The 27,421-nt window shown below is 37.3% G+C and overlaps 1 protein-coding gene across 1 annotated transcript; it reads left to right on the forward strand.

Moving 5' to 3' along the window:
* The first annotated feature begins 22,436 nt into the window (after positions 1-22,436).
* LOC104227125 (methylesterase 17) lies at positions 22,437-25,630 on the forward strand. Its single transcript, XM_009779284.2, has 4 exons — positions 22,437-22,842; positions 23,015-23,155; positions 24,783-24,926; positions 25,052-25,630. Exons 1-4 carry the CDS (start codon positions 22,567-22,569, stop codon positions 25,331-25,333), a joined length of 843 nt encoding a protein of 280 aa, XP_009777586.1. The 5' UTR covers positions 22,437-22,566; the 3' UTR covers positions 25,334-25,630.
* Positions 25,631-27,421: the final 1,791 nt, after the last annotated feature.

Raw genomic sequence — 27,421 nt, forward strand, 5'->3', positions numbered from 1 at the left:
TAGAAGCAGTCCTAGTGTCAGAAACCGGTCAGCATTATCCGGTGTCTGCCAAACTCAGATTCCCTTGCACCAACAACATGGCTGAGTACGAGGCCTGCATCTTGGGACTCAAGATGACCATTGACATGAACGTCCAAGAGTTGCTAGTGATTGGCGATTCAGACTTGCTTATACATCAGGTCCCAGAAGAATGGGCGACCAAGAACTCCAAGATACTCCCTTATCTACATCATGTGCAGGAGTTGAGAAAGAGGTTCACAAAGACAGAATTCCAGCATGTCCGCAGGGTCCAGAATGAATTTGCCGATTCATTGGCTACCCTATCATCTATGATACAGCATCCAGATAAGAACTTTATTGATCCTATTCCGGTAAAGATCCATGATCAGCCAGCTTACTGTGCTCATATCGAAGAAGAAGCAGACGGAAAGCCTTGGTTTCATGATATCAAGGAATACTTGGCAAAAGAGGAATACCCCGAGCTCGCAAATACTATTCAGAAGTGCATGCTTCGGAGGTTATCCAACAATTTCTTTCACAGCGAAGGAAACATGTACATGAGGACTCCTGATTTGGGATTACTAAGGTGTGTCGACGCAAAGGAAGCATCTAAATTACTAGAAAAAATCCATGCTAGGACCTGCGGGCCACATATGAATGGCTTTGTCTTAGCCAAGAAGATACTCCGAGCTGGTTATTTTTGGATGACTATTGAAACGGACTGCATCCAGTATGTCCGGAAGTGCCACCGTTTTTAGATATATGCAAATATGATAAAGGTGCCTATAAACGAGCTTAATACAACAAGCTCACCATGACCGTTTGCCGCTTGGGGAATGGATGTTATCGGACCAATCGAACCTGCCATATGAAATGGGCACAGGTTCATCCTAGTGGCAATTGATTATTTCACCAAATGGGTTGAGGCAGCATCGTACAAGGCAGTGACTAAAAAAGTTGTGGTAGACTTTATCCGCGACCGTATCATTTGTCGGTTCGGAATTCTAGAATCAATCATTATTAATAATGGTTCCAATCTCAACAGTGATTTGATGAAAGCCATTTGTGAAACTTTCAAGATCAGATGCAAGAATTCTACAGTCTACAAGCCTCAGATGAATGGAGCCGTAGAAGCCGCCAACAAAAATATCAAGAAGATATTGAGGAAAATGATAGAGAAGCATAAGTAGTGGCACGATAAGTTATCATTTGCTTTATTGGGATATCGCACCACAGTCCGCACATCAACCGGAGCAACCCCCTATATGCTGGTTTACGGTACAGAGGTAGTCATTCCCGCTGAGGTAGAAATTCTTTCCCTAAGGATCTTACAAGAAGCTGAGCTCGACAACGTAGAGTGGGTGAAAAGTCATTATAAGCAAATAGTCCTTATAGACGGGAAGAGAATGAATGCAATTTGTCATGGTCAACTCTATTAGAACAGAATGTCCAGAGTCTTCAACAAAAGAGTCAAGCCAAAACAATTCACACCGGGGCAGCTGGTGTTAAAGAAAAATTTTCCGCATCAAGATGAAGCCAAAGGGAAATTCTCTCCCAACTGGAAGGATCCATACATGATCCACCGGGTTCCAACAGGAGGAGCCCTCATACTTGCAGAAATGGACGGAGAAGTTTGGCCGAAGCTGATCAATTTAGATGCAGTGAAGCGATACTATATGTCACCTCTATGCTTTCCTTTATGATGTAATTTGAACTACGCCTGACCTGATTCCCGTTTAAGAGGGGATACGTAGGCAGCCCTATGGGTTCGGTCACAATGCAATAAATTTCTATTTCCCCGCTATTGGAAACTAGGGCAGAATTTTGAGGAGGACCCTCAAAATTCCAAAGCTCATTCCAGCCATTTATCATTAACAGCCATCAGAAGCAGCCCAGTAAACTGGGGCAGAATTTTGAGGAGGTCCCTCAAAATTCCGGAGCAAGAGAAGGTGTAATGTCTTGAACTACGTCGCAGTCATAGGTTCATCTAAGGAAAACTATTCTCGATTATGTATTTATGTTATATTTTTTTACTAAATCATACATGTCTGTTACCAAAGTTGCTTTGTTTAGCAATACTACCCCAAAATACGCACCGTATCACCAGAACAGAGCCGATCAAGTCAAGCAGAGCCAGCGGGAATACGAACTAACCTCCCCCCTTTACAAAACTCATGATTTTCTTTGGATGCAGGCACTTGAGTTGCAAAATCATCAAATATACTATACACTCACAAGACTCACATTACTCGAAAATACTACTCTCAGAACCGTTGCACTTACTCACAGCTGCTATCCGCACACAGTGTCCCCAGCAGATATAGTATCCCCAGCAGTCGTAATATCGCAATCCGCTATCAGCTAAGAAAACTCTATTGCCATTTTCCATTTTACTTCCTACATAAGGCTACCATTCTACCTTCCGAGACTAAGCTCTGTCTCCATCTGCATTCCCTGCATTACATAAGGCTACCATTCTGCCTTCCGAGACTAAGCTCTGTCTCCATCTGCATTCTCTATATTGCATAAGGCTACCATTCCGCCTTCCGAGGTTAAGCTCTACCTCCATCTGCATTCTCTGCATTGCATAAGGCTACCATTCTGCCTTCCGAGACTAAGCTCTGTCTCCATCTGCATTAGACTCTTTATTAGACTCTTTATCCTAAGGCTAAGGCTACCATGTATCTTTTTCATTAGACTCTTTATCCTGACTCATCAGTTCTCCCTTCCCGTTTGCCATATCAATTACTTCTCCAGGAACCTTTGAATGCTCTCCATCTTGATCATTCTTATCATGTGAATCATTCCCACTTAAGTGGTGTGATTCATCAAAGATTACATGTACGCTTTCTTCTACACATTGAGTCTTTTTGTTGTAGGCTTTGTATGTTTTTCTTTGTGAAGTATATCTAAGAAAGATCCCTTCATCACTTTTGGCATCAAACTTTCCCAGTGCTTCCTTACCATTACTGAGAACAAAATATTTACAACCGAATGTTCTCAGGTAAGTCAGCCTGGGTTTTCTCTCGTTTAACAATTCATACGAGGTCTTGTTTAGGAGGGACTAGATCATTCACCTATTTATCAAATAGCAGGTAGTGTTCACCGTCTCAGCCCAAAAGCTCTTTGGTACACCACTATCGATTAGCATCATTCTTGCCATGTCTTCAAGAGCCCTATTTTCCCTCTCCATAACACCATTTTGTTGGTGTGTTTTGGGAGCTGAAAAATTATGATTTATACCATTTTTAGCACAGAATTCGTCAAATTTTGCATCGTCAAACTCGATACCATAAATAGATCTTATGTCATAACATTATGACTCATCTTCACTTGAATTTGCTTTACAAAGGCTGGAAATATTTTATCCTTGGTTTTGAGGAATAAGGTCCATGTACTTCTTATGTACTTCTTTCCTCCTCTGTTGGGCATCATCATAGGTCCACACAGATTTATATGGAGAAGATCTAGTGGCCTTGAAGTGCTTGCATCCTTCTTTGGCTTGAAGGAGGACCTGACTTGCTTTCCTTTCACACATGCATCACACACTTTGTGATACTTGAACTTTGATTTTGGTAGCCCACGAGCCAGGTCCTTCTTGACTAGCTTCTTCAATAAGGAGAAGCTTGCATGTCCCATTCTTCTATACCACAATTCAACATCATTATCAACAACACTAAAACATATAAGATCCCCACTGTTTAGAGACTCAAAGTCAGCAACATAGATGTTTTTTAATCTTTTCGCCACCAGAACCACTTCACCAGTCACAAGATTAGTGACAGTGCAAGAGTTTGATAAGAATTTCACTTTGTTTCCTTTGTCACAGATTTTAGAGACACTCAGTAGGTTGTATTTTATGTCATTCACATAATACACATTATCAATTGAGTGAGTGAGTGTCTTCCCCATTTTTCTAACTCCAGAATGTATTCTTTTTTGCCATTTCTAGAGGATACACTCCCACCTTGCAGGACTTTGAGTAAAAAGAAATCATCAATACTTCCAATTATGTGTTTAGAGCAGCCGTTATCCATATACCATCTTTGGTTGTTTCCTTTCACTGCTCCTTGCATAAGGAAATTAAAGATTAGACTTAGGAACCCAAACAAGCTTGGGACCCTTGTAGTGAGGTAAAGGGTAAATTAAACTTCTTCTTGTCCAAGCAAGCATTACCCGTTTTTTAATGTAGGGACTAGGTTCCCTAGTAGTAGATAATTTTGAACAAAAACTTTATTTTTCTATTGGGATTGAAATCTAGCCTTACATGAATCCTTTAAATGACCAATGTTACCACAATGAGTACAAAGCTAGTTATCAGGAACAATAACATACTTGCTAAGCCTTTTCCTTTTTTTAACCTAATTCCCTCCATGTTCCCCCCATTACTTTTGTACATGGAAGTAATTGTGTCAGAGGACCATGTCCATTTCAGAGATTTATCTAGATCATTTTTAACCCTGCTTAGATCTTCCTGAAGTTGTCTATTTCTTTTAAGTTCAGCATACATACTCAATTTTACCTATTTGAGTTTATTTTCAAGATTAATGTGTGCCTCACTCGCCACTTCCTTTCTTTTTGAAGAGTTCATACAATTTTCTATTAAAGCTTTTACAGAAGTATTTTCCCTTTTTAATTCCTCTACTGTTTCCTCTAGATCCACAACAACTACAATGAAGTTATTGTAGACATGTGATTTTTGACCCTCCCCAAGATTTTTCATATTTTAGCACGTAAATATTTAATTTGGGCCTAATATAGCTATTTCAACTCATTTTTTACTCTTTTAATTTATTTTATTATAAGAAAAATGAAAATTACAAAAATAGTTCTATTAATATTTTGTAGTCATTTTTAATCTTGAAAAATACCCCAAAAAATAGTTTATTTTAACGGTCAGTCTTATTTTAATAGTTATTTTATTTAAGTAAAATTAATTAATAAATAAAGTAGTATTTTAGTCTTGTTCACCGAGAAAAGAATAAAACAGGGGCTCGAGCTACCCATTTTTAGGCCTAATTTTGGACCTAGCCCATAATTCCTAGGCTCATACCCCTTAACCTAAAAAATCCTACAAATACCTAGGACTCGTAACCTAGAACGGATGAGCTGCATAACACAAAACAGAGGAGACCTTTAAGCAAAGAACGGACCCCCAATTCCCAAGAAGGAAAGCCAATCTCCCAAAAAGAAAAAGGAAATCTCCATCCTTATTTTGAGAAGAACAATAGCCCTTACTGAATTGAAGAATTCTCAACTTTTGAGAGACTAGAAGCTGTCCACACCTCCTCTTCTCCAATACCATCGTCGCCGCCGGATTTCATCACCGGCTGGCCGGCGAGCGTGATTCCAAACACCAGCATCCATCATCTCCTGTTCGCTCCATTTCACAGAAACCGGAGCACGGCGTTGAACAAATTATGTCAAGGTTTTTTTGATTTAAGCCTTGTTTCACTTCTGCAAAATTAATTTAATTCTAGATTCTTGTTCCAAAAATGGAGTTTGTTCGAGGTTGATTGAGTTCGTCGCCGATTGGAGGTTTTGGTCGTGCCATTTGTGGTTCCTGCCAAAGTTTTTGTTGCTGTGCTTGTTTTCCGATCGAATTTCAATTGCCAAAATCTTATTTTCACCGTCCACATCTCTTGGGTTTACCGGTTATATGATATTTTCAATTAGAAAAGCTCAATTAAAGGTCCAATTCTAACTCTTGTTCCTTCGTTAATTTCCAACTCGTGTGGTTGTCCATGTTTAACCGAAAATATTTGTTTGCACTTTGTGTTTGCTCTTGCGTTCTTAAGAAGGTTATGTTGCTTAGATTAAGGAAATCAGTTGTTCATGTTATTTAATTGCTCTTTGTAAAATTCTGTGTCAAATATTTGTGGGTGCTAATGTATCATTTTATTTATTTGTTAGGAATAGGGTCATAATTGTCAGAATGTGTTATTTCAATTTATTTATGAACTTTCGAGGCATCAGTGAAAGGAAGTAAATTCCAGTATGCGGCTACCTTGCAAACCAAATTTGAACATAAATGTAATTTGATTGTTTTGGCCTATACTGTACTAGTCCGAAATTCATTTTTATGTTGGACATAGTTTTGGGTATGGGGAATCACTTTGAACGAAAAGAATTTGGACTTCCAAAAAAATGAATATTTTGTTTAGTTTTTTTTCCATTTATTTGACCCCGCTAGTAGCATGCTTAAGCCGACCACACATGGATAGGCAAATCTCTAGGCACGTAATTAAATTATCACAACTGCGGGTATGGTTCCCGTGGTGTAGTTGTAATACCTAATTTCAAATTTGTCTTAAATATGAACATCCGTAGTTAAATGTTTTTCCCTTTAATAAAATCGAGGTGTGCCGTGCCGAACAAAAAACTCAATTGCATGGCCCTCGTTTTAATTAATTTTGTTTTATCCTTAGAAATCGAAGCGCGCCATTTAGTAAAATTATCATGGCCCTCGCAAAATTGCAAACTTGAAAGTGCGTAGTTGCTTTAGGCGCGTAATTAATTTCCTTAAACTCTGGTGCGCATTTATGTGACCCAAATCCAAATCTCAACAACGTTAGATAAAATGTGTTGTGGACCGCGAGTACATTTATGTGACATGGTTCAAGATGTGTTTTAGATGACGTTGAATCTCTCTAAAAAATATTTAAATAAAAGAGGATATAAAGTTTAAAATTGCACCATAGGTTAAAACATGTATTAAAATCAGATGATAGGCCAATTATAACAGTTGAGCGATCGTGCTAGAACCACGAAATCTGGGAATGCCTAACACCTTCTCCCGGGTTAACAGAATTTCTTATCCGGATTTCTGTATTCGCGGACTGTAATACAGAGTCAATCTTTTTCTCGATTCGGGATTTTAACCGGTGACTTGGGATACCATAAATTATCTCAAGTGGCAACTCTGATTTTCAATAAATAAATAATCTCATTTCGATTGTCACTTTAAATTGGAAAAAACTCTCTTATACCCTTTCGGGGTGTAGGTAAAAAGGAGGTGTGATAGCTCTGGCGACTCTGCTGGGGATAAGAACCCAGAATCTCTGGTTCAGGTTTCAAGAATTCGAGCTTAGAATAATTGTTATATTTGGCTATATTTATTATCTGATTTTATTACATGTTTGGGCATAATATGCTAAATGTTGCTTTTTACCGCTTTGATATTATTTGAATTGTATATAAACTGCTACGAAACCCCTCTCTTCTCTCTTCTGAGGAGTGCACGCTGGTGTGACTTCTTTCTGTTAGTGTCATATCTCAAATAGAACGAGGTTCGGACAAGTTGCAAAGTCGGATGATCTTTTGGTTACTGGTACGCTGCCCCCCTCGGTTCGAGTTGTCCGCTCGGGTAAGCCAGGTCTAGGACAATATGCCCAGGTTTTAAACCTAGAACGTTTGTTTGCATCATGTGCATTTGACTTTGGAGACTCAACACAGGGGTTGAGTCTATCTAGGACAGGTGTACCCAAAATGAAAAGACCATCCTGATGCATCTTACGTTCTACTTGCATATTCATTTGTTTCGGCTTGCATGTTGACTGGCTTCTAGAATAGGGAAAGGAGAAAAAAAAAGAGAAAACAAATAAAATTAAAAAAAAAAAGAGTGAGAGGCAAGTATTTGAATTATCCTGAAACTCTGCCGAATTTTTTTTTTTTAAAAAAAGAGAAAAGTCATTTCAAAATAAGTCATATTTTTCTGTTCCATCAAAACAGGCGAACTACGCGGGTCTGATTCTCACCGGATGTGAGATACGTAGGCAAACCTCATCGGTTCCTGCCCATATTTTCAAAAACAATTCAAAAATATTTTCCTTTACTTCCTCTCTAGAAAAGTCTTTTTTTGAGACCCCAATTTTTAAAAAATCCAAAACTATTTTCCATTACTTGCTTCTTTAGAAAGCCTTTCTTTTAGACCCTAATTTATGTTTTAAAAAAATATATAAAAATATTTTCTTTTAATTTCTTCCAAAAATCCAAAAATATTTTCATTCTTCTTTCAAAATTCAAAAATATTTTCCTTTTTTAGAAGCATTTCTTTCATAAATTCAAAATAAAATTCTAAAAATATTTTCTTTCTTCTTTAGAAGTTTTTCTTTCGAAATTCCAAAAAAAAATCAAAAAAAAATCTTTCTTCTTTAGAAGTCTTTCTTTGCAAAAATGCTGAAGAAAAATCAAAATCCAAAAATGTTCCCTTTCTTCTTTATAAGTCTTTCTTTCGAAAAATAAAATAAAAAAATTCAAAAAAAGTTAGTTTATTTACTTTATTCATGATCTTCCCGAACTACGCAAGATCAGATTCATGTTCCCACATGATACGTAGGCAACCCACATCAGGTTCTATCACCATAATAAAGAAATGAAAAAAATGAAGAAATGAAAATATTGATAATAATAAGGACCGACTGAGTCCATTCTAACATGTTTTGCTTTGAATTGTGAAGAAAGTTGAGGTGGTCGGTTTGTGGTAAGCTGAAAACACAAGATCCAAGGAAAAATGATAATTGACATCGAAGCTGTTACAAGTGCTCAAGAGACTTAGGGTCAGAGGGTTCAACAAGAGTCTACTGTGTTTGAGAAAAATAGAATACTGAAACAGCAAATGACCGAAATGTGTCAAGCATGGGCCAGTGGTCAAGGACAGCCTCGTCATGAGTCACAATTTGCTACATAGCAAGAGCAGTACCACTCGTACTCGTTTGATCTTCCTGCAAACATTTAGAAGCCTGTCCGAAAGATGGTACAGGAATAAATGACCCAAAGAGTTAAAAGCTTAGAACAACGGTTGAAAAACATGCAAGGGTTGGCAGGTCAAAAGAGTGTTGCCTTCAAAGATCTATGTATGTTCCCCGATGTCCACTTGCCGCATGGTTTCAAGAATCCCAAATTTGAAAAGTATGATGGACATGGAGATCTCATAGCCCACCTGAAAATGTATTGCAATCAACTGAGAGATGTGAGAAGAAATGAAGAATTGTTGATGGCTTATTTTGGGGAAAGCCTTACGGGAGTAGCCTCCGAATGGTTTCTGGATCAAGACACGTCTCGCTGGTATGTCTGGGATGACATGGAACAGGCCTTTGTCAAACAGTTCCAATACAACATTGACATTGCCCCAGACCGCAATTCCCTTTCAAACTTGAAGAAGAAACTAACTGAAAGTTTCAGGGAATATGTCATTAAATGGAGAGAGCAAGCAGCTAGAGTTAAGCCACATATGGACGACCACAAGCTAATCACTGTCTTCCTTCACGCTCAAGAGCCAGATTATTTTCAAAACATGATGTCTGCAGTGGGCAAATCCTTCTCGGAAGCAATCAAAATGGGAGAAATGGTAGAGAATGGTCTTAAGACAGGCAAAATTATAAGTCAAGCAGTTCTTAAAGCCGCAACTCAGGCTGTCCAGGTTGAATCTGATAATTTCAGTGGCACGAATGAGAAGGATGAATAAATCATGATTACAACAGGTTCGAGAAGAGGTCCCATGAAAACACCTCGAAGGTATGCGCAGCCTCATCAGGTTTCCCATGACTCCTATGAGCATTGCTATCCCCCTCAGAACCCTCAATACTCTGTTGTTGCACCTCAGTATGTTGCCCGGCCACCAAGACACCCCAGAAGGCGAGCACCAGCACCGCAAAATCTCCACCAGCCTCCACAAAATTTTCAAATGCCCTATAACCCACATCCAAGACAGGGGTATAGAAGGGAACAAAGGCTGAAAGACAATTTTACACCAATAGGAGAGTCCTATGCAAGCTTGTTTGAGAAATTAAAGTAGTATGACATGATTGCACCTATTCTTCCAAATCATGTGGACCCCCGTGAAAGAAGCTTTGACCCTTCTAAAAGGTGTGAATACCATTCCAATGCCCAGGGGCACAATGTTGAAAGCTGTCAGGATTTGAAAAGAGAAATAAAAAGGATGATCCAGGAAAAACGGATTGTGATCCAAGACAGTGACACCCAAAATATTGTGCAGAATCATTTACCTGCACATAATGATGTACACTTTTTGGGGATGATGCCTGGTGACATGGAGTATGAGAATCCTCTAGGGAACTTGTTAACTGAAGTTAATGATTTTGAAATTGGAGAAGGCCATTGTGATTCTGATGAGCAAATTTGCGGCTAAATATCAAGCCTAGCAATTGAAAAGTCATTCCCTCCTCAATAGAAAGGAATCTTGGTAGCTTGTTTTGATTTTTTTCTATTATCTAGGTTATTCAAGGGTTGTGATCCAGATTTTATTTGTTTTATTGAGTTAAACCCTTCTGTCCCTCCATTCTGTTTGTGTGAGTCTTGTCTGTCTGTTCTGTTGCTATTTTCATTAGCCGGGTTATTTTAGGGTTGTACTCGGATTTTAGGTTGCTTGTTTAGTTGTCAAACCCTTCCATCCTTATTCAATAAAATACAGTTTGTCCTTTTGTGTCATTCTATTTCTAGTTCTTTTATCGCTAGTTCTAATGACATGACATGCATGTGGAAATTTTGGCCAGATCTTAGAAACTGATTTAATCTGGAATTGGATAACAAAAGAAAAAAAACAATTTTAAGGATGAATAAAGAGTTGAAGTACTTTGGAACTAAGGTCGAGTAAAATTCACCTTTTGAATCATTTGAGAAAATCGGGCTTAAGGATAATCGGATGGGCTGAAGTTTGTTTAGCACTAAGAGATAGAAAATGTTTTCAATAGAAGGTGTATTCCAGATATATTGAAATAGATTAGTTAGTGGAGAAATGCATCTTCTACATCAAGACAAAATCCAAGAAAAGTCACCCAAATTGACAAGGGTCATTCACAACGAGGAAAGTATTGCTCATACAGCTTTACACTGAAAAAGACCCAAGAAGTCAGGCATGTTCATCAATGATGTGATCGCGAAAATAATACTATAATTGGCGTTCTCGAAGCTGGGAGACCCTTTTTCTACTGTCCAAACACTTTATACCCTTTGTTACCCCTTTTGAATCTGTGTTATTTTCTTTGACCAACCTCTTTTGGAATCAAGTTTAGAGTTAAGAGTAAAAAACATGAAAAAAAAAGAAAAAAATCCATGTCCAAGAGTACAAACTGGGGCAATTCTTAGAAAGTTCAAGTGAAAAAAAAGAAGAAAAGATTTGTCAAAGGTCCATGCCCTTAAAAAAAATAGAAGCTGGGGCAACTTGTTTTGAAAACAAAAAGAAAAAAAAAGAAACAAAAATTCCAAAAATCCCCAGTATCTGAAACTGGGGCAAAGATTTTATTTCACTTTTGAAAGAGTCAATTCCAAGAGTTGTAAGCCCACAACCCCCTTTACTTTGAGTTTATTTTGAGCCTTCATGACGTCCTTTCTTTCCAACCCTATCCAAAATCATTCCAAATAAAGACCTCTCGATATGCCTTCAAGAATGCCGAGAGAAGCATGCAATGAGCAACGGTTGTCACATGACGAAGAACACCGTAGAGTTTCTCACAAAAAGGGAAAGAAAAAGAAAAGAAAAATGAGAGAGTCTTATTAGTGAAAACCCTCACGGGCACTGTAAGACGACGATAAGCAGAGATGAATAAATGAGAGAGACTTGTTGGTGAAAACCCCTCGGGGCACCACTAGTCGAAAGTGAGTCGCGAAGCTGATGCAAAGAATTGGCACGAACAAGCCCGACTTCAAAGCTCATAAGAATGGAAAAAGGGAAGATTGGATTAGTTTGATAGATCAAGTCGTTGAGTCCAAAATGCATTTCATGGCCATTAAGGCTAGTTATTGAAAAAAGAAGAAGAGAAAACTCTTCCTTCTGTCCTTCCGACAGGGGGCATTTCTTGTTAATATTGTTTTTTATAGCATTGTGTCCTTCCCTCTGAGTTAGTCTTTGTCAAAACAAGCAAGAAAAGATTTCAAAATCTGCTACCAGCTTTTCAGTTGCACAAAGTAAATTTGGCCAGTACACTTGGTTGTTACTTTCAACGTGCCTTGAGGATTCATGCAAAGGCTCCCCAAAAGACTCTTGTTAGCCTATTTGGCGTAAGCAAAGATAACTTGTGATTCTCTCTGACAGAAAAATTGCTCAAAAGCAGGAAGTCATTCAAGATATCAGAAAAGGTCATCTAAGAAAAGATCTCCAGTTGGGATACTACTGATTGAGCCAGAAATACAACGGTACCGGGTGTGAAACAATTAGGGTTGATGCAGAGCAAAAGTCTCTTGAAGCCGACTCAAGCTGATTGAGCAGAAGCCAAACTGCCCAAGACTCAAGGCCACAAACCGACCACCATTTTCAAAGCTGACAAATTTTTCTTTGTATGAAACAGGAACAAAGCAGTGCAAGGAAAGTGATTCAAAAAGAGAGAAAAAAATGAAAAAGAAAAAAAAGAGAGAAGAAAAAGAAAAGACGATAAGAGCCGACAAAGGGAAGTTTCTCAAATCTTTGCCCTTATTTGTCTTGCTATTGTGCATAAAATCTTGTCATTGATCTTCACATTTTTTTCTCCTAGGATAAAAAGTCCTAGTCTAATGGATTTTCCTCCCAATATAAATCTTAGTCTGATGAATCTTTCTCCTAAGATAGAAAACCTAGTCTGATGAATTTTCTCTTAGGATATAAATCTTAGTCTGACGAATCTTTCTCCTAAGATAACAAATTAGAAGACCTAGTCTGATGACTTTTCTCCTAGGATCAAAATCTTAGTCTGATGAATCTTTCTCCTACGATAGAAAACCTAGTCTAATGTTTCTCCTAGGATATAAATCTTAGTCTAATGAATCTTTCTCCTAAGATAACAAATTAGAAGACCTAGTCTAATGACTTTTCTCCTAAGATCAGAATCTTAGTCTGATGAATCTTTCTCCTAAGATAGAAGACCTAGTCTGATGAACTTTCTCCTAAGATCAAAATCTTAGTCTAATGAATCTTTCTCCTAAGATAAGAAAAGAGACCTAGTCTGATGAATTTTCTCCTAGGATAGAAATCTTAGTCTGATAAATCTTTCTCCTAAGATAGAAAACCTAGTCCGATGAATTTTCTCCTAGGATAATAATTTTAAAAAAAGAAGAGGAAGTCTAAATTTGAAAAAGGGGGTCATTTTTTTAGTTTTCTTAAGATTATCAATGTTTAGTTTTCCTGAAATCAGGGGGCCCCGCCTGGAGAATAGGGTTAGTTTTTACTTTAGTCAAGCTTAGTTTATAGTTTTTCGCAAGCTCAATCACTTTTAGGAGACGTACATCCTAGTATAGTCTTTAGTTTACTCATTATTGCATCAATAGTATAAGTGGTTTACAATATTGCTAACAACTCACAAATCTTCCTAGTGCAAACTGGGGCAGAAAAATTTCATTTGTTTTGTTGGTTTTGATAGCAGGCACCCACATGGAAAACAAGGGAACACAGAAAGTTTCAGCAATCAGGCGCCCACCTAGAGATCAAGGAAAATAGTTCAAGTTTCGAGGAAAAGCAGTTGTAAGTTTCAAAGGAAGACAGTTCAAGTTTCAGCAATCAGGCGCCCACCTAGAGAACAAGGGAAACAATTTGAGTTTCAAGGGAAAGCAATTCAAGTCTCAAAGGAAAATAGTTCAAGTTAGAAGTAGCAGAAGCTCGCGGCAAGAAGGCGAGTCAACAGACAAGATGATCAATGGAAGTAATCTCAGTCCAGAATTAAAAAAAGAAAAAAAAACAAACAAAACAAAAAAATAAGAAAAGAAAAAAGGGAAAAAGGGAGTGAATCCAAAATGCAGAAGCTGAAACAAGAGGCGGATTGCTCAAGACCTGACTGAGGTCACAAGCACTGCATGTCCGATCTTGATCGAAAAAGCTAAAGAAGAACGAGCTAGCACCTGCAGCTAACAAGCGTCGAGGTTCAAATCTAAAGTCTGCATGAAGAACCATTCAAGACTCAAGATCAAGCTTCAAAAGACTTATAGATATGAATCTTGTAACTCGTAGCTGATAGGCTTAGTTAGTCTTTTTTATTTTTGATTTTGATGTAATAACGGGACCGCAGACCGGAACCTCAACGGCACCTCATTCGGCTCTCAACCTCGGTACTCCATCATCTTACTCACCTCTGAACTACATGTGGCCTGATTCCTTTATAGCCAAGGATATGTAGGTAGCTCAGATACCAGGGCTTGGTCACATTCCCCTTTTCTCTTAGTTTTGGTCTCCTTAAGAAAGGGTCGGGACAAAAAAACCTATCTAGTCGTTCTTTATCCGAAAACTCTTCGCGTTTCCAGTCAAAGAGGGACAGCTGTAGACATGTGATTTTTGACCCTCCCCAAGATTTTTCATATTTTAGCACGTAAATATTTAATTTGGGCCTAATATAGCTATTTCAACTCTTTTTTTACTCTTTTACTTTATTTTATTACAACAAAAATGAAAATTACAAAAATAATTCTATTAATATTTTGTAGTCATTTTTAATCTTGAAAAATACCCAAAAAAATAGTTTATTTTAATGGTCAGTCTTATTTTAATAGTTATTTTATTTAAGTAAAATTAATTAATAAATAAAGTAGTATTTTAGTCTTGTTCACCGAGAAAAGAATAAAACATGGGCTCGAGCTACCCATTTTTAGGCCTAATTTTGGACCTAGCCCATAATTCCCAAGCCCATAATTCCTAGGCCCATACCCCTTAACCTAAAAAACCCTATAAATACCTAGGACCCCTAACCTAGAACGGATGAGCCGCATAACTCAAAACAGAGGAGACCCTTAAGCAAAGAACGGACCCCCAATTCCCAAGAAGGAAAACCGATCTCCCAAAAAGAAAAAGGAAATCTCCATCCTTATTTTGAGAAGAACAGTAGCATTCCCCCTTACTGAATTGAAGAATTCTCAACTTTTGAGAGACTAGAAGCTGTCTAAACACCTTCTCTTCTCCAATACCATCGTCGCCGCCGGATTTTATCACCGGCTGGCCCGTGACCGTGATTCCAAACACCAGCATCCATCCTCTCCTGTTCGCTCCATTTCACAAAAACCGGAGCTCGGCGCTAAACAAATTTCGTCAAGGTTTTTTGATTTAAGCCTTGTTTCACTTCTGCAAAATTAATTTAATTCCAGATTCTTGTTCCAAAAATGGAGTTTGTTCGAGGTTGATTGAGTTCGTTGCCGATTGGAGGTTTTGGTCGCGCCGTTGTAGTTCCTGCCGAAGTTTCTGTTGCTGTGCTTGTTTTCCGATCAGATTTCAATTGCCGGAATCCTCTATTCGCCGTCCACATCTCTTGGGTGTATCGGTTATAGGATATTTTTAATAAGAAAAGCTCAATTAAAGGTCCAATTCTAACTCTTGTTCATTCGTTGATTTCCAACTCGTGTGGTTGTCCATGTTTAACCGTTAATATTTGCTTGCACTTTGTGTTTGCTCTTTCGTTCTTAAGAAGGTTATGTTGCTTAGATTAAGGAAATCAGTTGTTCATGTTATTTAATTACTCTTTGTGAAATTCTGTGTCAAATATTTGTGGGTGCTAATGTATCATTTTATTTATTTGTTAGGAATAGGGTCATAATTATCAGAATGTGTTATTTCAATTTATTTATGAACTTCGAGGCATCAGTGAAAGGAAGTAAATTCCAGTATGCGGCTACCTTGTAAACCAAATTTGAACATAAATGTAATTTGATTGATTTGGCCTATACTGTACCAGTCCGAAATTCATTTTTATGTTGGACATAGTTTTGGGTGTGGGGAATCACTTTAAACGAAAAGAATTTGGATATCCAAACAACGAATATTTTGTTTAGTTTTTTTTTCCGTTTCTTTGACCCCGCTAGTAGCATGCTTAAGCCGATCATACGTGGATAGGCGAATCTATAGGCACGTAATTAAATCATCACAACTACGGGTACGGTTCTCGTGGCGTAGTTGTTATACCTAATTTCAAATTGGTCTTAAATATGAACATCCGTAGTTAAATGCTTTTCCTTTTAATAAAATCGAGGTGTGCCGTGCCGAACAAAAATCTCAATTGCATGGCCCTCATTTTAATTAATTTTGTTTTATCCTTAGAAATTGAAGCGCGCCATTTAGCAAAATTACCATGGCCCTCGCAAAATTGCAAACTTGAAAGCGCGTAGTTGCTTTAGGCGCGTAATTAATTTCCTTAAACTCGGGTGCACATTTATGTGACCCAAACTCAAATCTCAACAACGTTAGATAAAATGTGTCGTGGACCGCGGGTGCATTTATGTGACATGGTTCAAGATGTGTTTTAGATGACGTTGAATCTCTCTAAAAAATATTTAAATAAAAGCGGCTATAAAGTTTAAAATTGCACCATAGGTTAAAACATATATTAAAATCAGATGATAGGCCAATTATAACAGTTGAGCGACCGTGCTAGAACCACGGAATCCGGGAATGCCTACCACCTTCTCCCGGGTTAACAGAATTTCTTACCCGGATTTCTGTGTTCACGGACTGTAATACAGAGTCAATCTTTTTCTCGATTTGGGATTTAAACTGGTGACTTGGGACACCATAAATTATCCCAAGTGGTGACTCTAATTTTCAATAAATAAATAATCCCTTTTCGATTGTCACTTTAAATTGGAAAAAACTTCCTTATACCCTTCCGGGGTGTAGGTAAAAAGGAGGTGTGACAGTTATCTCTCTCATGTTTTACCTTTTCAATTTTCTCAATTAGAACATCCTTTTCATTCTTTAAATCCTCAATGGTTTATTTTAAGCGTAATACATACGGAGACACTTAAAGTTGGCACGATCTTTCATTTAGACACCTGAACTTAAGAGAGTTCCTATTGAGCACATACGTTACATGAACTCTGTTCCAAATAAACACTTCTTGCTGAGTTGGCACATAAAGTGAGTTTCACCCAATATGGGCGCGTGAAAAGCCCAAAAAACAGATTTTGTTTTTGTTTTTTTTATTTCCTTCTTCTTCTTTATGTCCACCACCATTTCCACCATTGCCTCCTCCATTTTCCGTCATCTTCTCCGACTCAAATCGCTATTCTTCTTTCGAATCCCATACCAGATTCAAATTCAGCCGAAAACGAAAAGGTGAGTATTTGTGATTGGAAGAAAACAAAAAGGATAAAGTGAAGAAGAAGAAGCCTAACCCAGCTGCCAGAACTGAAATTAACTATGTCAAGAAATCTGGATAATGAAGAAGGTAAACAGAAATTTTTCTTTCTAAACCTAGCTCCTTTCCTTCTCGTCACTCTTTCTTTGTCTATTCACTATTTATGCATGTGTGTGTGGCTGTTTCTGGGCAGCAGAGAGTGGTGGTTTGCAGCGAGCTCTGGTGGCGGGGATGGCGACAATGAGGCTGAAGAAGACAGTGCGGCTGCTGGGGTCTGCCAGCGGAGAGATTCAGGCGCTGGTGTTGTGTGTGTTAGGTTTGAGCGGCGGAAAGAGGTGGAGATGTAGTGGTCGTTTGTGGATGGGCACTGGATGGTATTTTAGGGATGGAGAAGAAGGGTCTTTTGGGGTGGTTCAAGTTCAAGGAGAAGGGGAGCCAACTTTGTTTGCAGATGAAGATGGAAAGAAAGGGGGGTGGGGGGTCGTTGGGGAAGATGACGGAGGGGAGGGGTGGGTTGGTAATATGTTTAGATGTTTGTTTAGGGCTAGTTATTTGTATTTTAGTGGAAATAATACTATATAGCTGAGGTGGACAAATAAAATGATGTGGCACGATTTATAATGGTTACTTTTGCCACGTAAACGGAGATTGCAGAACACGCGCTTGGTTAATTAATAAGCCAGCAAAAAACATGTCTTATTGGTATGAGAATTGCCTAGGAAACGTGTCTAATTGGAAAGAGGTCTAGTTTAAGTGTCTAAGTGAAAGATCGTGCCAACTTTAGGTGTCTTCGTATGTATTACGCCTTTATTTTAAATCAATAACTACGACTAGTAAATCATCTCTCTCATGATCTACCTCTCATAATTTCTCAATTAAAGCATTTTTATCATTGATAAGGTTATGGTAAGCATCAATCAAGATATTAGCTAAAGATGCAAGCTTCTTTTTAGAGTAATACTTCAAATTTCATTGAACGTCTAGAAAGTTTACCTTATTGTCATCATCATCTTCATCCTCATCAGATTTTGCCATCGGGGCAATGATGGAATCATAATTCAGCTGCTTTTCTTTCAACGGCCATCATGGAAGTATCGCCTTGTTCATCATCACCCTCAAATTCACTAGAGGAATCTCCCTATGTAGCAAGAGCTTGTTTCACAACATTGTCAATGACATCTTTTCTCTTGAATTTCCTGTCAGACCTGTCTGGAACTAGGCTCCTCTTGGTCGTCTTATCTGTGTTGTGCTTTTAATGGTCCTGCTTTTGGAGAGGACAATCTTTGATGAAATGTCCTGACTTCTCGCATTTGTGACAACAATCATAACCTTTTATTTTGCTAGAGCTTCCCTTTTTTGGGATACCTCCATTTTTGCGAACCATTTTTGAAACCTCCGTGTCAAATAGGCCATATCAACATCATCATCACTTGAGTCACTGTTATCTACTTTGAGAATCAGGTTATTTTTCTTTTTGGGTTCTCTTCTTTTATGGTCCTTTTTCCTTTTCATTTCATATGTTTTCAGATTTCCAATGAGTTCATTAATCGTCAACTTTTGTAGATCTTTTGCCTCTATAATAGCATTGACTTTGCTCTCCCAAGAACTAGGTAATATACTGAGTATTTTTCTAACTAGTTTGTTCCTTGGAATGATCTCTCCTAGAGAATAGAGCTCATTGATGATGGAAGTGAAGAGAGTATGCATGTCCTGAATGGAATCATCATCCTTCATCTTGAAGATTTTGTACTCAGTAGTGATCATGTCGATCTTTGACTGCTTGACTTGAGTTGTCCCTTCACATGTGGTTTGGAGAGCCTCCTATATCCCCTCGGCAGATTGACAAGTTGAGATTCTATTGTAATCGTCTTGTCCAATATCACAGACGAGGATCTTCTTTGCTCGGATGTTTTTCTCTATAGTTTTGCGATCTGCATCGTTGTATTCCTTCATTTTCTTTAGGACTGTCACTTCTTCCTCGCCAATGGACTTCATAGGGATGAAGGGTCCATCACAAATGACATCATAAAGCTTTGAATCTTCAACCATGATAAAATCATACATTCTTGTTTTCCATCAGCCGTAGTATTGACCATTGAATCTTGGTGGTTTGTAGGTTAATTAACCTTCTTCAAAGTTTGGTGGAGCAGATATGTGAATCCTTTCTAGGTAGAAAGAACCTGCTCTAATGCCAAAGAATCCACCAAACTGTATAAAGAACCTGGTTCTCTAGTAGTTCCCGCAAAACACACACACATGCAATAGTAAGTAAATAATATAGCAGTATTTTACGTGGAAAATTCTCAGCTCACGGGATTAAAACCCACGACCTACACTCATAGGATTTCGAGTTCACTAACCGACCCACTTTAGATTACAACCTATTGTAACCTAGGAATTAAACTCTTAATCTCTCACCTACTTACAATAACTCTATTGCAAGCCTTTTTGTAATAACTCTACAAAGCTCACAACTTTGACTAACTCTAGTCAAACACGAACACAAGGTTTATGGTTTACAAAAATATCCTATGAGATTCTTCTAACCAAGCTGAGTAGGAATTACAAGTGAATAGCATTAACACAGATACAACAAAACTAAGGACACAAGATGAACTCAGTACTGAGATCCAATCCTTTGTTCTGTTGCTACTTTGTTCTTCAAGCCTTTGAGTGAATGGAGACAGGTGCACACTTGAGAGAGAATTAATAATTTAGGATTTACAAGTGTGTATAATCCCTTGCATCATGTTGGTAATATAAGTGAGATCTGGGATGATGTAAGCAAGTATCGGGTACACACCATGCTTCAAAAAATGACTATTGCACAGTTGCGTGTGCAGTGCAACAATGCAACAGCTTTGACAACTGTAAGAAGTTGACTTGTACTGTAGATGGAGGAACTGATAGACATTTGTTCCCTCTACTGTTCCTTTGGCTAATATCATTGGAACTTGTGCCAAACATGTGACTTGTTATTTCGAGCACTTTGAGGCTTTATATCAGGTTTTCTATCTGATTCTCATATGAAGTTTGTTAATTTATCAAAATACAAAGGCACAAAACTTATCAATATGCATGTCGCCTAATATTTTACTCAAATTTTATGTAGTTTCATGTATGTTGTAACAAATTGAGCTAAATTTTGGTGTCGTTATATGTAGGAGTCAATCGAAGGCAATTAGAAACAAAAAGGACAAGAGGTAGAACAAAATACACTAAGCAAGCGGAGATTTTTTTTTACTAAAGTAGTGAGAGCTCGTTGTGAATTGCTCATGGAAATTTATCTAGATAGACTAAAATAGTATGACAATACAGTGGGCCATTGATTAAGATCGTTATGACGCAATGATTGAAATATGAAAAAATGTAAAGGAAGAAGAAATTACCTGGCAACAACTTCAGTGGTTCCAGCACTTGCCTAGCGCTTAGCACTTGCTTGGACCTTGCATTGCAGGATTTTCTTATTTCGGCTAGGACAAAGTTATTTCGGTCCTACACGATCCCAACTCATATAAAAGCTTTTTAAATCTAATTAGATGATATCTAACATATTTTTTTGGGGGGGAAGGGGGGTGGGATCACACTACTACTGTTGGGGTAAATAATGCAACCCACGCTTGGAGGAGGCTTCCAACTAGTTTTTCTTCTTTTTCTTTAATTTCATAGTTGATTAGTTCTAGCATTGTGGGATGTTACATGAATATTGTAGTTTGAAAGCTTGAATTGTTTTTATTATTTTATCATATTGATTTATTTATTCAATTCTGCACTTACCTATTTGATTGTTTGATCACCAATTGAATACTATCTATGAATCTAGGATTGAACTCGAAATTAATAATTTTAGATTGCATATAGGATTGAGTAGAACAAGATCTAGAACCAGAGCCACGGGAATGGATTTGCGGTTAGGATAGACTTATACCTAATCGCTTTACTTGGTTATTATATAGGAATTATTAGTGCGTTTTTGTTAATCCTAATTTCATAAAAATATAGGTGTTAGGTTAGCTTGAATAGGTGGATTGTACTTCGAGAAAATGCTATGAGTAATATTAACATTATCAATCAATAAACCACATAAATCAATTAGACAATTTAAGCAGAAAACTGAACGGGATTGTTAGCTAACCCATAGTTCTGATATATTTTCTCCCATTTAATTAGTCTCTAAGCTTGTCAATTTGTTTCCTAATTTCTTAGTTTGCGATACTAGATTAGTTATGGTTAATAATCATACTTTAAAAAAATCGCGTGAATAGATTAATTGATTTAGTCTAATCTAGTTTATAGTTAATCATAGTTCATAGCGAGAACAATACTCTGCTCACCATTTTATATTTGCGCGCGTTTTGACCGCAACAATTACTCCAAATTACAATAAAACGAGAGATGATAAGAATTTCATATGTCGATTGTTTTCTCTTAATTAATAAATATTCATATGATATTTGTTGCCTGAATCTGAAAGCCATGACAGTAAAGATAGGATTAAAATATTAAAATCATATAGTTTTCAAATAAAATAAAAGTTTTGATCTTGTTAAGACAAATTAAAAAAAAAAAAAAAAGAGAAGAAAAATTATCATACAAGATTGAGTACCTAAAAGGCATGGACCTCATGGCTTCTAATCTAATCATTGATACGTAAACCAAATTTCGTATAATGCCTGCACTTATTTTTTAGGTTAGGGGGAAACAGCTTGCTGCCTTCTCGTTAATTAGTAATTGTTTTAATCATCAACTAGTATTTAAAAAAAAAAGCACAAATTAGCATGTGTATGGGTTGCAATATGATCATAATCGATAAACCAAATCCTCAAAATCAGAGCTTAGGGAATAAACAAATCAATGTCATAAGGCCGACAAACCTGATTTATGAAAATGAATTAGTTGAAACAAGAAGCAAAACATGCCCCAAATTCTCGATACTAAATAAACTGACAAATCTCCATTACCGAAGGCGTCTGTCCTTTGACGTTGTTTCTTTTCGTTCCAAATTTTAGCAACATAATCTCAAATTTTTTTTTATCAATAAACCTTGGATACATCATATTTATTTAAGCAACAAATTCCACTCTTCGTCCCTTTGGGTGCATCCGATGAAAAAACAAACTCCACTCTTCCATAATCTCAAGTGCCTATTCATTTTATTTTAGATAACATCTTGATGACAATTTCTCTATTAGAAAAGTATTGTATAAATTTCACACCATAGCATTTTGATTTTTAACTTAACTTTATAATGTCAAACAAAACAAATTAAATTATAAAATATTAGAGGGTCATCTTCCTCCAACCTTAAAATTATCTAATACTAATAATAGTCGTACAACCGGCGACTGTTACAAGTGTAATGTATTATATCATGACGTTGCAGACTATCCCAACTATATGTTGACAAAGAGCAAAACAATGTCCCAACTATAAGTTGGAATCTTCCTCCACTTTGAAATTAGAGTAACAAGGAGAGGCTAAGTACTATATATAGCCTAAACAACCTTAGATCTTCGTCAAATCGGAGATGGGAGAAGAGTACTTTGTAGAAACAGAGAAGATGAAATTGCAAGAAAAAGACGAGTTATCACAAATTCACTTTGTTTTAGTACATGGAATTAGTGGAGGAGGCTGGTGTTGGTACAAAATCAAGTCTCTTATGGAGATTTCCTGCTATAAAGTGACATGTCTTGACCTTAAAGGTGCTGGAATTCATCCTGCTGATCCCACAACTGTTCTTTCCTTCGATGATTACAATGAGCCTCTCATAGAATTCTTGTCATCTTTGCCTGAAAATGAACAGGTCCGTGCTCCGCCCTTAAACAACCTCTCGTAGAAATGTAAAGCAAGACTTATTGTATATATAGTGAGAGTTTACTGCTTACTTACATGAATATTTCTATACTTTAATTATGTGGCATATGTATCTAGTGACTGAAGGACATGATGATTTATATGTACTGTGGTAAACATAGGTAATTCTGGTAGGGCACAGCGCTGGAGGACTGAGCGTCACGGATGCAACTCATAAATTCCCAAAGAAAGTAAGGCTGGCAGTGTATGTTGCAGCGACCATGTTAAGAACTGGATTTGTGACTGAACAAGACGTTAAAGATGTAAGTATATATAGCTTCTCGCCTTAATCCTTGATGATCATAAATGGAACATGTGTCCAATATCATTAAACTCGTCTCAATATATGATATATCTATAAAATTAACTCCGACAGTGCAAAAAATATTTTTTGCATCAAGTCACCTGCAAAATTAACTCATAGGTGATAGGTGGGGTCATTTTCTGAGCTAGAAGACCCATTGTCGTGAAGAGTGAATAACAAAGCAGAGAGTGAGAGCATAGGGATCAGTTGCAGTCAAAATATTTTTGTTGTATAAGTTGCGTCATCCCTGATGCCTTGATGCAGGCTATCGTACTATAATTTATTGTCTATTTGTATATTTGTTTCTTTTTCTCTCTCTCATATTTAGGCTTTAATTTGGGGTTGCTGTGGCATTACTCTCTCTTCTTCTAGCTATAACTTATAAGAGTTGGCCTTTCCTGCCTGCAAGAGCTCTTTGAGCTGCTTCTGTGGCATTCATGATGATGTCCTATTATTGATGACGTCGTGCTAAGGGTAGCTACGATTGTCTTTACACATTGGTAAATAGCAACTCTGGTATCTTATACTCATTCCGTTGAGAAGTTATTTTTTTTTTGTCCGTTCTAAAAAAAAAAGATTCTTTTCTATATTTGGAAATAATTTAATTTAAACTTTCAATTCTAAAAAGCTTTTGTAACCATATAAATATTCTAGATTTTTTTTTGACTTGTTTAGGACCATAAATTCCAAAATTTTTTATTTTTTCTTAAACTCCGTGTTCAATGTAAATTGGAACGGAGGGAGTAGTAACTGACCCCGGCAGCCGCTATGTTTTCTTCATATTTTGAAGCTATAAAAGTCATTCAACTTTTTACCCCTATAAGTTGCTATGTTTGCCTTCCTAATGTTAGGCCCTTCAACGATGGAAAATACTCCATCTTTCCTATTTGAGAATACTACAATTGGTTAGGCCTTCTCTGTTGGACAATCGTTCTTTAATTACTATAATTTATTTCAAACGATGTCCTCGATATTTTATAAACTAATTTATACAGTTTTTCAATATGTAAATTTCTTTAAACACTTTTGAGGAATTAATGTTGAATCTACTCGAAAGTTACTTCATCTATCCCAATTTGTTTAACACTATTTTTTGGTCCATACAAATATAATGATAGATTTTTGTTTTTAGAAGCTCCTAGTATTTAGGTTCAACTACATATACATTTGTATCAAAAGTCTTCTTTTATTTGTTATATTCTTAGTAAACACCCCAATTGCATTTATTATTTCTTTTCTTTCTTTTTGAGATGGAAGTAGTTGTTGATATTTCCATATATATAAAAGCCATAAATATTTGCACACGTAGAAGATAAAGGAGATAAATCTTCAAATCCTTCTTATGACTTAAAAGCTAAAATGATAAAAACAAGCCAAAAGCCAAAAGCTAGAAATCTTAATATATGGCTTAAAAGTATTTTGGCTTAAAAACTACTTAAGATAAGCTCACCCAAAACCTTAAAGACGTTGAATGATGAAGGTTGCTTTTATTTTTTGTCTTGTTGTAGCAATTACGAAGGCCTAATTTTCACCTAACAAGTCATATATATGCATTGATTAACGCCTTAAAATCTTGTTATAAATAGGGCATCCCAGATTTATCAGAGTTTGGTGAACCTATTGATGTATATGATATGGGGTTTGGATTAGGACCCGAACAACCTCCAAGCAGTGCAGTCATTAAGAGAAGTTTACAACGCAAAATCATTTACCAGATGAGCCCACTCGAGGTATATATATACAACTTTTCACATTAATATTTCATACTTTCACCTATCCAGTGATTGTCCCGATTTTTAGGAGTCAACAATTTCCGGACTAGTTTGGGATTGAGATGTAATTGTTGTTATTGTAGGATTCAACATTAGCAGCTATGTTATTGCGTCCTGGACCGATACAAGCGTTAAAAAGTGCTCAATTTAAAGAAGGGGAAGACGTAGAGAAAGTGCCTCGAATATACATTAGAACAGCGTATGATCGAGTTGTGAAGCCAGAGCAACAAGATGCTATGATCAAAAAATGGCCTCCACAGAATGTGTACACTTTGGAAAGTGATCACAGTCCTTTCTTTTCTGCTCCATTCCTGCTATTTGGCTTGATTATTAAGGCTGCTTCTTCATTTGGGTGCAGTGATTGAGATAGTCTCATATCCAACATGTACATAGTATACTGTGGGATTTATTGTCTAGTCCCTAAGTATAGAATTGAACAACTGAAAGACAATAAATATTGCAGCATATGGCGACTCTGAAGTGTCAATGTGGTTATTACTGGGATATATACAATGCTAAACCTGTGTAGTTAAGTCAAATTCCAAGAAAGCGCTCAAGCTTAATGTACTAGGGGTATTATTTACTGCATTTTCACCTAATCACAAACATTAGTTACCAAACTGTATCAAAATAATAGTGTAAAGGTGATTTCAGCTACTAAATTTGTCTTAGACTATATTCCTAATGATATAACTTATATATATGGTCAGTGTTAAAAATTGACAATATCAGGTCATTTTAAATACAAAATATAGCAAGCATGGATTCTGTAATCTACACACATAGTAAATGACCTATTTTATCCGATAAGGGTAAAACTACAATATTGCTGTAGGAAAATGTTATTATATTACTGTTTACCCTTAAAATTGGATAACAATTGATTTTATACGTAGTTTTATGGATACGTGATATAATTTGATACAAATTAAGAAGATAGATTAATATTGAAATTAACGATAATAAAATAAATGCAAACCACAAAATTGAATAGCCTTAGCTTCTGAGTTTGATCACCCTCGAGCCAAGAAATGTCTCAACTAGTGTTAGAACTTAACAGCAAGATGATAAGAACTAGAAGTGATCAATATATTGCTTTCTTTTTGTGTGTTACAATGTGTCCTACACATGATCAGAACCCTCCTTTATGTACTGGGGGTGTTCTACTTTTGGTACAATTCTATATAACGTAAAAAATCTCATGATTTGCTTATTAATCGACCTCTTCTTGATACGTGCCGAGATTTCTGCCATGATCCTCGACTGATTGCAGATATTTCGGCTTTTTGTTATTTGGCTTGGTAAGTTTCCCTCGATCTTGCTTGGTCTCGACCTTGCTCAGTCTCTTACGAGCTCGACGATCTAACTTTTCGCCTTGGTTTGATATAACCCGAGCTCGAGCTTTGACCTGCCATGTTTCAGCCCCGACTGCTCAATCAATAGATGAACCCGGTTTCGACCGTATACAAATAGTCCCCTCATTTTTCGGAGAGAAGATGACGATAAACGATATGAATTTCCGAACCTCGCTCTGATAGATCATGATGTAAGCGACAACATGTCACTGAAATGTCTCGTCGGTCCAGTATCCAAGGCATTAAATGTGTGTCAGTGTTGGTCGGCCACCACTGGTTTTTAACCGTCATTAGCAAACTATAAATACCTCAACCCTCATTCATTCAAACTTTATGTTCAAAAAAGCTTTTTCTACTCTTGTTCTTTAAGAATCTCTTCACTCTCCAACTTTCGTGCCCAGATTTCTTGAACCTTTTGCAATCTTCTCCTTTTCTTCATCTCTGTTATAAAATGGCGAAAACTTCTAAAATTATTCCACAGAAAGAAAAAGCCTCTTCATCACGGCCCGCCAGTGATGGGACTACCGCGGAGCCACCCCCTGAAGAGTTCGTTCTATGAGGATGCCCGATCGGTGCTGATTTCAAGATCGAAAAGACTTCCTCGGTGCCAGGTCGATGTGAGCCGGTCTCGAGATATATATGTACTATCACCGATGATCTCCTCCCGAAGGTCAAAGAGTATTGTAACTGGACCGATAAACACATAGTGGTGCCCTCGTCTGAGGAATCAATCACTACCCACGTGGAGGGTATTTTAAGTGTTTACACTTAGCCCTTTACGTTGGGCCCCTTAGACCCGATCATCACTGCCTTCTGCAAAAGGTATGAAGTGACCCACGGTCAGATTCACCCCTCTTTCTGGAAGATAGTTATTCTTCTTCGGTTTTTCGTAAACAAAATCGAGGGATGTGCTTTCACCCTAGATCATCTTATACGCCTATACAATCCCCGATTATATCGAGGGGGGTTAATCAAACTTGCTCGCGGGGCTACCAAGGCCCCGTTCTCGAGTATAGATGAGGATCGGGACCGAGGCTGGATGGGCCGATTCGTTCGAGTGAGGACCTCGAACTTGATCCCTGCCGAGGATATGCCATT

The sequence above is a fragment of the Nicotiana sylvestris genome, chromosome 5 (assembly GCF_000393655.2).
Source record: "Nicotiana sylvestris chromosome 5, ASM39365v2, whole genome shotgun sequence".
Classification (NCBI taxonomy): Eukaryota; Viridiplantae; Streptophyta; class Magnoliopsida; order Solanales; family Solanaceae; genus Nicotiana; species Nicotiana sylvestris.

What these genes read in the sequence shown, in the direction of transcription:
- LOC104227125 (XM_009779284.2), top strand. Translation starts at nt 22,567, where the DNA reads ATGGGAGAAGAGTACTTTGTAGAAACAGAGAAGATGAAATTGCAAGAA. An exon ending in CTTTGCCTGAAAATGAACAG is followed by an intron (nt 22,843 to 23,014) that starts GTCCGTGCTCCG and finishes TGGTAAACATAG; the next exon opens with GTAATTCTGGTAGGGCACAG. An exon ending in CTGAACAAGACGTTAAAGAT is followed by an intron (nt 23,156 to 24,782) that starts GTAAGTATATAT and finishes TGTTATAAATAG; the next exon opens with GGCATCCCAGATTTATCAGA.